At 38.3% G+C, this 12,891-nt stretch overlaps 1 protein-coding gene across 8 annotated transcripts in view; it reads right to left on the bottom strand.

Annotated features, from left to right (window-relative positions):
- The window catches only part of KLHL7 (kelch like family member 7), a 72,318-nt gene that overhangs the window by 8,337 nt on the left and 51,090 nt on the right, over positions 1-12,891 (bottom strand). For all 8 annotated transcript variants that reach the window (XM_032759409.2, XM_058446486.1, XM_032759419.2 and 5 more), the window contains 2 exons: positions 3,132-3,372; positions 1,030-1,231 (listed from right to left, as the gene is read on the bottom strand). In XM_032759409.2, coding sequence (XP_032615300.1) covers positions 1,030-1,231; positions 3,132-3,372 — 443 coding nt within the window. The remainder of the gene's footprint in view (positions 1-1,029; positions 1,232-3,131; positions 3,373-12,891) is intronic.

Here is a 12,891-nt window from a genome sequence, read left to right on the forward strand (position 1 = left end):
TCAAGTGATCCGCCTGCCTCAGCCTCCCAAAGTGCTGGGATTATAGGCGTGAGCCGCCATGCCTGGCCTCTTATTTCTTAATTTTATAAAAAGCAGTAGCTGGAGTTGAAGACTTCCATGTTTTGTAGTTTGGCAATATTTCCTAAATATAAAACTTCAAGCACGAGAGTTTTGATGCAACTCTGGCATAACATTTTAGTGAACGTATTTACCCAGTAACTTGTTCTAGTGAGGGAAGAACAATGGGCAATCCAGCCATATGATCAAGTGACTTTTCTTATCAAAGCTCTTTGGATGTTTCCATAAAAGGTACGACTAGGGTATCATCTGTTTTATGTCCTCATCAGCTTTAATGTCACTACTCACAACCCATGCCCTCGTCCCCTCTCCATTATTCAATGATTAGCACATTTCCTTTGGCCTCATTGAATGTGTTCCATCATTAATTACACTGAATGTGTTCCATCATTAACTACAAGAAAAACTGGCTAACCAGTTATTTCTTTAGCATTATACCTTTTTGACACACTTTGCCTTTTTAAAAGCAGTTGATTTAAGAATAATTTTATTTAATAAACATGAATCTAAACATACTTAGGAAGTTTACACCTAAAAAGAACTAGGGAGGCATGATTTATTAATGCCATGAGCCAATATCTAATATTTCTACTTAAGGAAAAATTTATTGCTGATCATAAATTCCCCCCTCCTGCTCTACATTTCCTGACCGCTCAAACAAAAACATTTTATGAGTTGATGAATCAATCAGATGTACCTCATTCATAGGCATTTATTGCACGCAGAACCAGAAAGAAAGAGGTTCCCATGGGGTGTAAGTTCAAGCCATTTCTGGTATAAGGAAAGGTCCAGGTCATAAACATGCCACTGACCCTAGCACACTCAAAAGTTTATATACACTCTTACCTCAAGGACAAAATTCTTCTGTTGGATTCCTCTGGTCTTTTGACATCTCCTACAGAGCTTATAGGATACAATTAACTATAAAATAAGTTTTAAATAGATACATACGTTTCTGTGGCAGGATCATAAACTTCACAGGAATTAAGCACTCTCCCAGAAACATTGTTTCCTAAACTTCCACCACAAACATAGATCAGGCCATTGGCTTCCACCATCCCATGGCTGCAGCGCTGGGTCAGCATGCTGGGCTTTGTGTGCCAGCTTTCAGTTCTCGTATCATAGCACTCAAATAAATACAGAGCTGAGTTTCCTGTAAAAGAAAAAGGCCCCATCGTGCTTAACTTTAGTGTGTGCAGGGGTTTGGAGAGAACTGACTGTAGATCTTATTAGTTAAGGAAGGAAGAATTTAGAGTCATACGGCCATTTTCATACTCAATCAACAACAACAATGAAGTGTAGGAATAGTTTAAGAAAATGCTAATAATCCTGTTTGTATAGACCCTGGAAAACATCCTTAGAAGGATCTGTTGGAAATACTTATTTATTGGTAATTAAACTTTAGAAAAAGAAATTTGATTTCAAAAGAAAAATTAAAGAAGAAGCCTTATATATGTCTTCAAGCCCTATTACGCATGACGGGAATTATCCATACTTCAAATGTTTATATAAAGCGGAAAAGCATAATAGTTCCTTACAGACGGTAGACCCATACCTTAAAATATGAAAACTACTTTCTGATCATATTCTTATTTAATATTCTGGAATAGCTACAGCACTATTAACAAAACTATACTTACTAACTATTCTCAGTTAGTGTGGTATATCCTGAAATCACACTGGTCCCTGCTTGAGTATATTCTCAAAATATTGATGTATATTTCTGATGTATTTTCATTACACAATTTAAAGGCAAAACATACATTCATCATGTTTTGAAACTTCTACACACTGTAGGAGTTCAATAAAAAATTTTAGAAATGATATTATTAAAGATTAAGTGCTTTTTTTTCCTTCCCAAGGACAAAAAATTTTAGAAGTTACCAAACTATTTCTCATCCCCCACCATTCTGGGCTAATATCAAATGATTTAAAAACAACAACACCTTTATAATTCTCCGTTGCAACTAAGGTCTGTGAAAAGTAAAGATCAGAAAATAACAACTAGAAGAAGCAATAGTCATGACCAAAAATAACTTATTTTTAACTTTTTAAACATTCCTGATTTGGTAGGTTCAGGGGTGGACACTATGGGAAAATATATAGTATATAGTAGATTAAAAAAAACTATTATTCAAGCTAAAAACACACTTAGCAAAGTCTGAAGAAATGAAGTTTTCTGCAGTACCACAGAACAGTTACCCTCTATCATCTTTAGGATTTATTGTATTTGAAATATTCTACATTATAACAGTCTGTGAAGAATGCTTTTAAAGAGAGGAAACGGTTACATTTAGGAAATAATGATTTTTCTTGTTTTCATTTGACATATAGTTGGGGGTAAAAACATAAGTATGCACACCAAAAGTATAACCGTTTACTTGGTCTTCCTAGTTTTCTTTATTAGCCCATTATTTAAGCTAAAGAAATTACTTGAAAATGAAAGCATACAAAAGCTATTATGTGTCTAGTCTGCACCTAGAATATTCATTTAGAAAAATTATTCATTTAGAAAAAGAGCACTACTGGACACTAACACACTATCCAATAAGAAAGGTTTTTATATCCACACCCACATCCCATTCTGCTCAATAAGCATAAATACCACTACAGTCATTAAAAACTTAAAGAATAAAACAATGAAAAAGAGCATTCTTTTTTCTAATAAAAAGCAAAAATAATACAAATTTTAAAAGCCTGAATATAGTAATGAGTTCTTAAAGAGTCTATAAGTTGAACTCTGAAATCTTTAAGACAAATAATATTATGTAGCCCAAATAATTTAGAACTATAATTCAGATAATGTCAATTAATGCTCCATTATGATAAAAAATGGGCCATTAATCTAGGAAGCTAAAGTTCTGTAATTTAATGGTTTGTAAAGCAATGACATAAACCTTCAGGGAGATGAGCTCTAAAATGTGACAAACACATATTTAAATTACCAAGAAAGTATCTGGACAAGTAATACCACCTGTTTATTTAAATATGAAAGCCAAGATACTTGGCTTTAAAGCATTTGCCCCAAACCAAAATACTTAAGAAGTCCTTACCTACTTCTGAACCTCCAGATGTATAAATTTTGCCTTCTGCAGCACATGCAGCGAGGCTGTCTCGAGGCGTCGGAGGACCCAGTTTCGAATACCAGCTATCCTTCACTACATTATAGCAGTCCATTCGCTTTATTGGGAAAAGCTGAGAGCCTCCCAAAATGTATACTACATTGTCCCAAAACACGCATGCTGCATCTCTTCGTTTTTCAAAGGGGCAGCGGATGTCTGTCCAGCTATAATCCTGTAGCAGAAAAGGACAGGAAGCTTTCAGTAAGGAAAAAAAACATAACTGAAAAGGACAATGCAAAGACATAGTCAAAAAAATATAAGAATATGTTAATTTATTAGACTACACATACAAATGTTTGGCTTGAGACTATTACCAGTTTAATCTTGTGTGGTTTCTGCAGAATGTTGATTAGATGGGGCAGAGGGCAGAAGGCAGGCACGTGACTGCTTTGGGTCCTTTCTGGCTCTAACATAAACTTAAATATATTTGGATATACCATCACCACCCTGTCTTCCATTCCTTCTGTTATTGAAGATAATACAAGAAGATTCTAAAATAAGTTGTTTTACTATTTTTAAAAAGCTTCTTTTCAAATGTAAAGGTCTCCATCCCTTCCCTGCCAGATATATAGTGTGATATAAGTAATCAATGGATAATATAAAGCTCAAATTGCCATTATCCTACTGATAATCTAAAGCCAGAAGGTATTTTGTGGACTTATTAATTTTCTATATTGAGTTGAGCCAGTGTAGTCAGCTGGACTTTAAAACTGTTGATGTTTATAAGGAAATACTTGAGTAATCTCTTTTGAGTACTCTGGATACTCACTTTTCACCCCAATAATTAGAAATATACACCTATCAGTACTTGACAGTAAGGGCTGTTCACAGCATCTGTTTCTTCACTATGTTTGATAGCATCAAAGAATGCTTGTGCTGCCCTTCCATGTATGTGCAGGGGGGGATGCCCCTAAAGTTACAGTATCTCGGACCCTCCCCTTTTTTGAGATAGGAAGCTACAGCGTTCCTATTTTCTGAAAATAATCAGAGTCAGATGAAATTCATACCATTCCCAATATCACCAAGGAAAGCAGTATGTGTGATTATTGAGTTTCCTTTGAGAAAATATGACTGACAACCTATGATCGTATCCAGTGTTTCAGGCATTCATTAAAGTATCACAGAACATCAGAAATGGTCTCTTAGGAAAGCAAGAGCCCCTAATGTAGAACACTTTGACTCCTGACAAAGATGAACATTCTGCTTTTTAGGTGACCAGGAAAATAGAGCCTTAATAGCTTAGGATTTTATTCTCAAATTAGGATCAATATCCCCCTAGGTTACTCAGTGGTGGGCACACAAAACAATGTGATAAACATAACATGTTGGTGAAACTTCAATTCCATTCAATAAACACTTGAAAAACTGGGGGAAAATATTTTCACTTGTTCTCTTACAGAAACTGTATACCACAGAATGAAATAAAGAGATAAAATAATGATCATATTGTACAGGTAACAATCCCTCAAAGATAAACTAAATCATTCTCTTAAATGTTCTTCATATCTATTCATAATTCCTATCTAATCAGGTTTATGTAGCAGAGAAATACAATTTCATGAACTGCATTAACTCAGTGAATCTCAAATCTTGTCACTCTTACCCCTAATTTATTTGACATTTATTACTTGAGAGCTATATGGGAAACTTTTTTTTTTTTTTTGCCGATTATAGTACCTAGATACTGTATGTAGTTGGGGGGGTGGTGCGGGAAGAATAGAAGGGAAGTCAGTCTTGTCAGCTCAGTGGGTATGACTGTTGGGCATTACCCTAGTGATGAAACTAGTTCCAACCTGGGCTTGCAGCTGAAGGCAGTGCTATTTCTTGCTCCCTGCAATAGGGAAATCTAGAGGAATATGCAGTTCCCATGTTAGCAAGAAGATGGACAAATAACATTAGAGTCACAGATGGGAAGGTGTATGTGTGTGGGCAGGGTCAGGGAGCTGTTACCCTAAAAATATGATTTAATTCAGTTAAGTTTTACTGAGTATCTATTCCATGCAAGTTCTTAGGTGCTGAGATGTGAAATTCGGAAAGTTGGAAAGCCTGGAAAAGATATGGGTAGAAAGATTTCTTAAATTTTGATATATCTCTCATTATACACATGTACACATGTAGACACATCCATGTATAAAGTCCTGTCTTCCTTGGTCCTAGTCAGCCTTTCTTGCCTCTGCTGTGATATGCCATGCTATACTTTTTTCTAAGATCAGGACTGCTTTCCTTTTTATAGGTTTTCCTGATTTCTTTCTTCTGAATCCTTACCATTTGAAGTCCAGGCTTGATGACTGAGCACTCCATTGTATCTTGCCCTGTGTGATTTTCTAGCTGTAATACAATAGTTCTCATTGCTCCTACAAAAGTAAAAGCTTTGGGCTGGATGGGGTGGCTCATGGCTGTAATCCCAGCATTTGGGAAGGGAGAGGTGGGCAGATCACCTGAGGTCAGGTGTTCAAGACCAGCCTGGCCAACATGGTGAAACCCTATCTCTACTAAAAATACAAAAAATTAGCCAGGCATGGTGGCAGGCACCTGTAATCCCTGCTACTCGGGAGGCTGAGGCAGGAGAGTTGCTTGAACCTGGAAAGCAGAAGTTGCAGTGAGCCGAGATCATGCCATCACACTCCAGCCTGAGCAACAAGAGCGAAACTCCGTCTCCAAACAAACAAACAAACAAACAAAAAGAGTAAAAGCTTCTTGGGGGTGATAAGTTGTAAATATTTTCTCTAAATGCCTCAAGGCAAAAGATCAGTGTGATGTTTTCCTTCAAAGTAAGGACTGATTTTATATAATGTATTCTGAAAACACACAGATCCTCAAATAATAGAAATGCTGTAGTAAAAAGGCAACCACAATCCAAAATGAAATACTTTTCATTTTTAATACCTGAGAAAGTTATTCTGGATCATTTTGAGAGAAAATCGAGGGATTTTCTCGATTTTAGGGAAGGCAGGGTCTTAGGGAAAAAAGGAGCAAAATTACCAAAACTTTAAGATTTCTTAGAAAAACCACAGGGAATCAACCCAACTTGAGTTTAAGATGACTAAATTACAAGTACTTTCTCTTAAGCCATTATTTGATATATCTTAGTTTCTAAGGGCTTTAAAAAAGGTCATACACCTATGGTGACAATCTACATGAAAAGCAGGTTTATGCCAGATGCCAGAACATTCCTAGAAGTAATTTCATGAGAAACGCATAGAAACAGTTCTGGCTTCATTCATCTTAGGAGGACACAAAGAATGTAGTTCAAAGGAACTGGGAAACTTGGGTATGAAGCCAGGCTCTGTATGGAGGAGCTATGGATCTCAATTAGGGTCACTTAACTTCTAAGGGACTTTATCTGTACAACAAAATGACTGAACTAGATGACCAAAGGTCTCTTCCCTTTCAGTCCTAACATCCAATGATCTTAGAATCCAAATGATTTAGGATGTATCCCTAACCAAATAGCTACTATTAATTTATTAGTTATTAAGTACTTACCTTTCCAGGAACTATGCTGAAATATTTTAAAACATCATCTTATTTAATTTCCTTAATAACTCTATAAGGTAATATACTCATTTACAGATAAGAAAACTAAGAGATATTAAGTAACTTATCAAAGGTCACATAGAAAATGGTGAACCCAAGATCTTAATCTAAATCCATCTGACTCCAAAGCTATGTCTTCAGCCCCTGCGCTGCTTCTCTAAAAGTCTTTCATGGCCTACTAGAAAGAACAAAGGACTGGGAGTAGAGTGATCTGGGTTCCTCTTGTCACTGCTGTGTTTCTAGCAAAATGATTCTGCGCACTTGAATTGTCATTGTTGGATCTCAACAGCCTCATCTATAAAATCAGGAGGTTAGCAGGATGGCTGCTGAGGTCCTGCACAATCTCCATATCTTTTCACTTATAAGCACAATGCTCAACCACCAAAAGCACAGCTGCTGTGAAAATAGTTTTTCTCCATGTGTTTGTATAGTATTTGGCCCAGGGCTCAGCATACTGAGGGAATGTTTTCATTGAGTGATAGTTCACATTTGTAGAAAAGTATATATCATCCAGTTGGGCCACCATCATTTTTGACTTTGCAAATGTCAGAGACTGTAGATGCTGTACTCTGCTCCTGGTTTGTACCAGTTCTTCATTGCAGCACTATGTTTATGTTACACTGGCACCAGCTGGCATCTTATCACTATGGCTCCTGGTTCTGTGGTGGCTACACCACTGAAAACCAGAGGGACCTGTAACCAACCAACCAACCGGCAGTTCCTGGGGTTGAGGGCCAGGCTTTCATCTCCTGTTTTTGTATATCCAAATAGTTTCCACTTTCATCCTTTGCTACAGCAATTTTTCTCCTAGGAATTTATCCTAAAGAAAAAACTGGACAGTGTACAAAGCTGGCAGATATAAAGGTGATTCACTGCAGGAGTATTTTAACAGGAAAAAACTGTAAATCGACCAAATTTGTTTGATGAAGACAGGTATTAAATTATGGTGTATCCTTGTGATGGAATATTCTACAGCCCTTCAAAAGGGTGATAGTCTCACTGATGTGAAAGTATCTCCATAATAAAATGGTGAGAGTAAAATACATTTTGTGAAATAGCACGTAGGCATGATCCCATATTTGTAAAATGTACAGACTGAAATGATGTTCACTAACTACTGAGAACTGTCTTTGGACGTTGGGGGCGCTTTGGCTTTCTCCTTTATATCTTGCTATATTTGAATTTTCTACAAAGAATATGTATTTTTTTAAAAAAATAACAAAAATACAATGAATGGTACCAAAAATATGGTACCAAGAAAACAACTACTTTTCTCAGCAGAAGCCTATATTAGTGCTAAATGTTTTAACAGGAATTTAATTCAAACTAATTTAAAGGCTTTAAGAATTGAGAAACACAAATAGCTATTATATTATGAGACTAAATTTCAACTATAGGACAGATTAGAGGCAGTCTTTGCTTTCCTTCCAAATAGCACGTTCTTAAGGGCACTCTGGTTTTCCAGAAGCAAACACTTGATTATGTCAAGTAATTTCACAGGATGTATCCATATTTTGAAATACGCTCATTTTCAGTAGAGTCACACAAATATTACTGGAAACATATTAACCTCCTTAAGTCCAGAAAGAAATTTAGTAATTAGCCATTATGAAAAATACTCTTGTAACTCAAATTCTTCAACAACAGTAACATTGTAGCTCAATAGCTTCCACAGTTGGGGAGGAGGAGGGAGATTGTGCTATTGCAGGCTGCTAGATAAAATCAGGCTTAATTAGCAACAAACAATATACAAATGGGCATTTCTTAGCTGTTAATGATTAGCTAAAATTAGCAAAGAGTCCAAAGTGAGGCCAGTGGCAAGCTGAAAGGGAATTATTGAGAATCACTGCTGCTTTATAAAGTCACAAAATGTCCTTCCCGTCTCCACTCTCAAATTAAAACCACACCACCAAAAAACAAAATCAAACCTAAGCTACTCAGAAAGTCAATCATTAAATAAAACTCAGTCTGAAGGTGAATGAAGCATGACATGGATATTATGCTTGATAACAGTACTTTCCTTTAAGTAGAAATAACATATTAAGAGAAGTATATAGTATCCCTGTGCTAGCACCTTGCCAGTTATCTAAACAGAAGATTGCCTTTAAGTGAACTCTGCCATGCAATTTTTAATCTTGGCACAGCAAGGTATACTACACTTTAAATTATCTCAAATCCCACAAAGCAATCATATACTCATTTATAAAAACGTTCTCACCAATGAAACAAACATCTACTCTTTGTACAGAGTACAGGAGATGTCCCAGGTGTCTGGAAGAGTTCAGAAGATGAAGGGAAAAACAAAGTGGGGAAGATGGTAAGCATTTTTATATTTAAATATGGGAAGATTAGAAAACCCAAGGGTGACAGGGAGAATCTGACAGAGGAGTGAAGGAGAGCAAAGAAACAAAAAAAGAGCCAGATGAACATAATTGACACTCACACAAATCCTGCGAAGATTTAAACTTTTTGGCTTTAGACCAGAAAACTGGTTTAGAAAGGCTAACTGATGGTGGAGTATGGTGGTGCAAGGCTGTAATCCTAGCACTTTGGGAGGTTGAGGGAGGCAGATTGCTTGAGCTCAGTAGTTGAGACCAGACTGGGCAACATGGTAAAACCCTGTCTCTACAAAAAATCTAAAAATTAGCAGGTGTAGTGGCATGTGCCTGTAGTTCCAACTACTCAGGAGGCTGAGGTGAGAGGACTGCTTGAGCCTGGGAGGTTGAGACTGCAGTGAACCGAGATCATGCCACTGTACTCCAGCCTGGGCAACAGAGTGAGACCTTCTTTCAAAGAAGAAGAAGAAAATCCTAATTGACTTGCCTAAGGTCATATCTAGAAAAAAGAAAAAAGGAAAAAGGAAAAAAAGATCTCAGCTAGGCTTGGTGGTTCATGTACTTTTATCCCAGTGCTTTGGGAGGCCAAGGCAGGAGGATGGCTTTAGGCTGGGAGTTCAAGACCAGCCTGGGCAACATAGTGAGACCCTTGTCTCCACACACAAAAAAATTTTTTTAAATGGCCATGCAGGTGATGCACGCCTGTAGTCTCTGCTACTTGGGAGGCTGAGGTGGGAGAATCACTCGAGCCCAGGAGGTCGAGGCTGCAGTGATCACCATTATACTCCACCCTATGTGACAGAAGAAGACTCTGTTTTAAAAAAACAACAAAAAGATCTCACAAAAGACAAAAGACCAATGACCTAGTCCTTCAGCTCTTCCACCTATGTCTAATTTCTTTTTATTTTAAAGTGCAGTCCAGTTAGATTCCATTCAGTTATACAATACTTTTGGGGGCTTTTATGAAAAATTTTAATAATCATACTTACCAAGTCAAGATGCATTCATATCCAGGATTCAATATACTTTTAAGTCTTTTCTCTTTCTTCCTACCCAAACCCTACGAGTAAGTCTCCCTCAAGAAAACTTCCATGAAGGTTTCACAGAGGCTTCCTGGTTGACAAATCCAACCCAGGGAGCTCTCTTCTTTCCATGCCACCAACACAGTCATTGTCTATCACACATCAGGACAATTAACTGTTAAGTTCAGCTGAGGTGTTGACAGCCACCTCTGTGCTAACTGCTGTGTGCTTATGTGTACACCTCATGCACTCTGTGAGGACAGGGTCCTGTTGTATGTGTCTTTCATATCCCCGGCTGGTGTCCAACCCACGAATTTAAAATCCTATATGAACCATGAATATATGTTAAAATATTACTTATTTAAACATACTTTTACAACCAGCTAGCCATACAACACACTCTGTTGTTAGTAACAGGAAAGGATAATTATCTTTTATACCTGGATCACCAAATTTTCAAAGAAAATAATCCATACCAAATCTAACCGAATATGATTTAATACTTTTGAGATGACGGCTCTTAATGCAGCTCTGGATCAAAATATGAACAATTACCAAAGGTAACCAATATTAATTATTGGTGACATGGTCTAGTAAAGAGTGTGAATTCCGTTAGTTAACCTCAGCTTGACTTATCCCTTTAGCCCTGTGCTCATGGACCCACTGCTCTCTAGCTACCTCCCAAAGGCTAGAGTCCCTTAAAACTCCACCCCAGGCCGGCTGTGGTGGCTCACACCTATAATCCCAGAAGTTTGGGAGGCTGAGGCAGGAGGACTGCTTGAGTCCAGAAGTTCAAGACCAGCCCTGGCAACATAGAGAGACCACTGTTGCTACAAAAAATGAAAAAAATTAGTGGGGTGTGGTGGCAAGTGCCCAAAGTCCCAACTACTGGAGAGGCTGAGGTGGGGGATCACTTGAGCCTGGGAGGTCAAGGCTGCAGTGAGTCACGGCCACGCCACTGCACTCCAGCCTGGGTGACACAGCAAGACCCTGTCTCAAAAACACAACACAACACAACTTCACGGAGATAACATTCCCATTTTCCTCATTTCTTCCCATTTACAGCCTTCAATCGAATATGTGCAGCTGTTTCCACTCTCCCTGACCCTTTTTAGAGTGATCTGTTAATTTATGATAATTAAGGCCAGCTGTGGCTATGGAGAATGAGTTTGATGTCATGACTTCCAGCACCAGTCATATTTTCACTGGGGGTTTCTTGGAGATGCAGTGACATAACACAAAGAGAAACAAATCTTTGAAGGTGGGAACTTCAGGCACTATACCAAGGTGGGGTGGAAGGGGCTGTGAAGTTGATTTTAGAACAAAACTACCAACCAGTGTATTATGGAGGTACTTGAAAAGAAATTGAGACTCCCAATATTTCTATTTTGGAAGACGTTCTAGGAAACCAGAGCATATAACTGAGAACTTACCTCAGGATGTGATCTAATCTCTTCTTTACATGAACATGAAGACCACCTGTCTAACAAACTGCCTTCAAAGAATCAGGGAGAATACCTTTCATGCACAAACTGCAGAGAACACTGTTTACCCCTGGCTGCCCATGATGCTGACAACTAAGGAAGCTTAAGGGATACTCATGATGACCCAAACTTGCATCTCAGCAACGTCAGTTGCTGGGGCTTGCAGCTAGAGGTCCACCTCATCTGGGATGATTGTTGCCTATTTTAGATATTTTGTTGCTGTAGGTGCTTCTGATCATTGTAGCAGTGTTCACATTTTTACTTATGTGTAGTACTTCTAGAGCTCTTTGCTGGTGACAAACGCTACTGATATACTGTTATAAAACTCTCAATTTTTTTGATGTAACACTATTTTCCTTTAAGGTTTATACTTCGTTTATGCACATGATGTTTTAAAATCATACACAATTTATAACTGCTGATTTCCACCATGATCACAGGGTGGGACTGTTTCCTCCTTAGGGAGGGCCTGTTTAAGAGGGAAGGTGGCTGGCCGGGCGCAGTGGCTCACGCCTGTAATCCCAGCACTTTGGGAGGCCGAGACGGGCAGATCACAAGGTCAGGAGATCGAGACCATCCTGGCTAACACGGTGAAACCTCGTCTCTACTAAAAACACAAAAAATTAGCCGGGCGCGGTGGCGGGCACCTGTAGTCCCAGCTACTTGGGAGGCTGAGGCAGGAGAATGGCGTGAACCCGGGAGGCAGAGCTTGCAGTGAGCCAAGGTCGGGCCACTGCACTCCAGCCTGGGTGACAGAGTGAGACTCCATCTCAAAAAAAAAATAAAATAAAAAAAATTAATAAAAGAGGGAAGGTGGCTATGACACAGGCACTGCAGTATCTTTAATATAAAATATTTCTGACAGGAAAATGTGTCCCAAATTACAGATAACTTCTTTTTCTCTTATTTAGAGCCTTCTATATTTAGATCCAGTCTTATAAAACCAACTGAGAAAATTATGTAAAGTTATATTGGTTCATTCATCCTTATAAACTTGAGTACTCACCCTGTGCCAGACACTAAGCTCAGTAATGAGTCTACCTTAGAGTTTTGAATATGAAAATGCACCCAGGGTAAACCTTCTGAACCTGGTGGTTCCATGAATAGGGTGCCACATGGTTTTCTGCCTTAGTAATTTACAGGCTCTGGCCCTTGCCCTGCTAGTCTTACTACTAGTTTATTGTTGGTAGGGAATATGCAGAGTCCCCTTTTCTCCAGGGCATAGTCTCCCGTTTCTCCACCGTATGAAGCCAAGATCCTTACAAAGCCCCAGCTCATCATTTCACTGGGAGGAGGAATCCAAATAAAAACT

The sequence above is a fragment of the Hylobates moloch genome, unplaced genomic scaffold (genome assembly GCF_009828535.3).
Source record: "Hylobates moloch isolate HMO894 unplaced genomic scaffold, HMol_V3 SCAFFOLD_1, whole genome shotgun sequence".
In the NCBI taxonomy this organism is placed as follows: Eukaryota; Metazoa; Chordata; class Mammalia; order Primates; family Hylobatidae; genus Hylobates; species Hylobates moloch.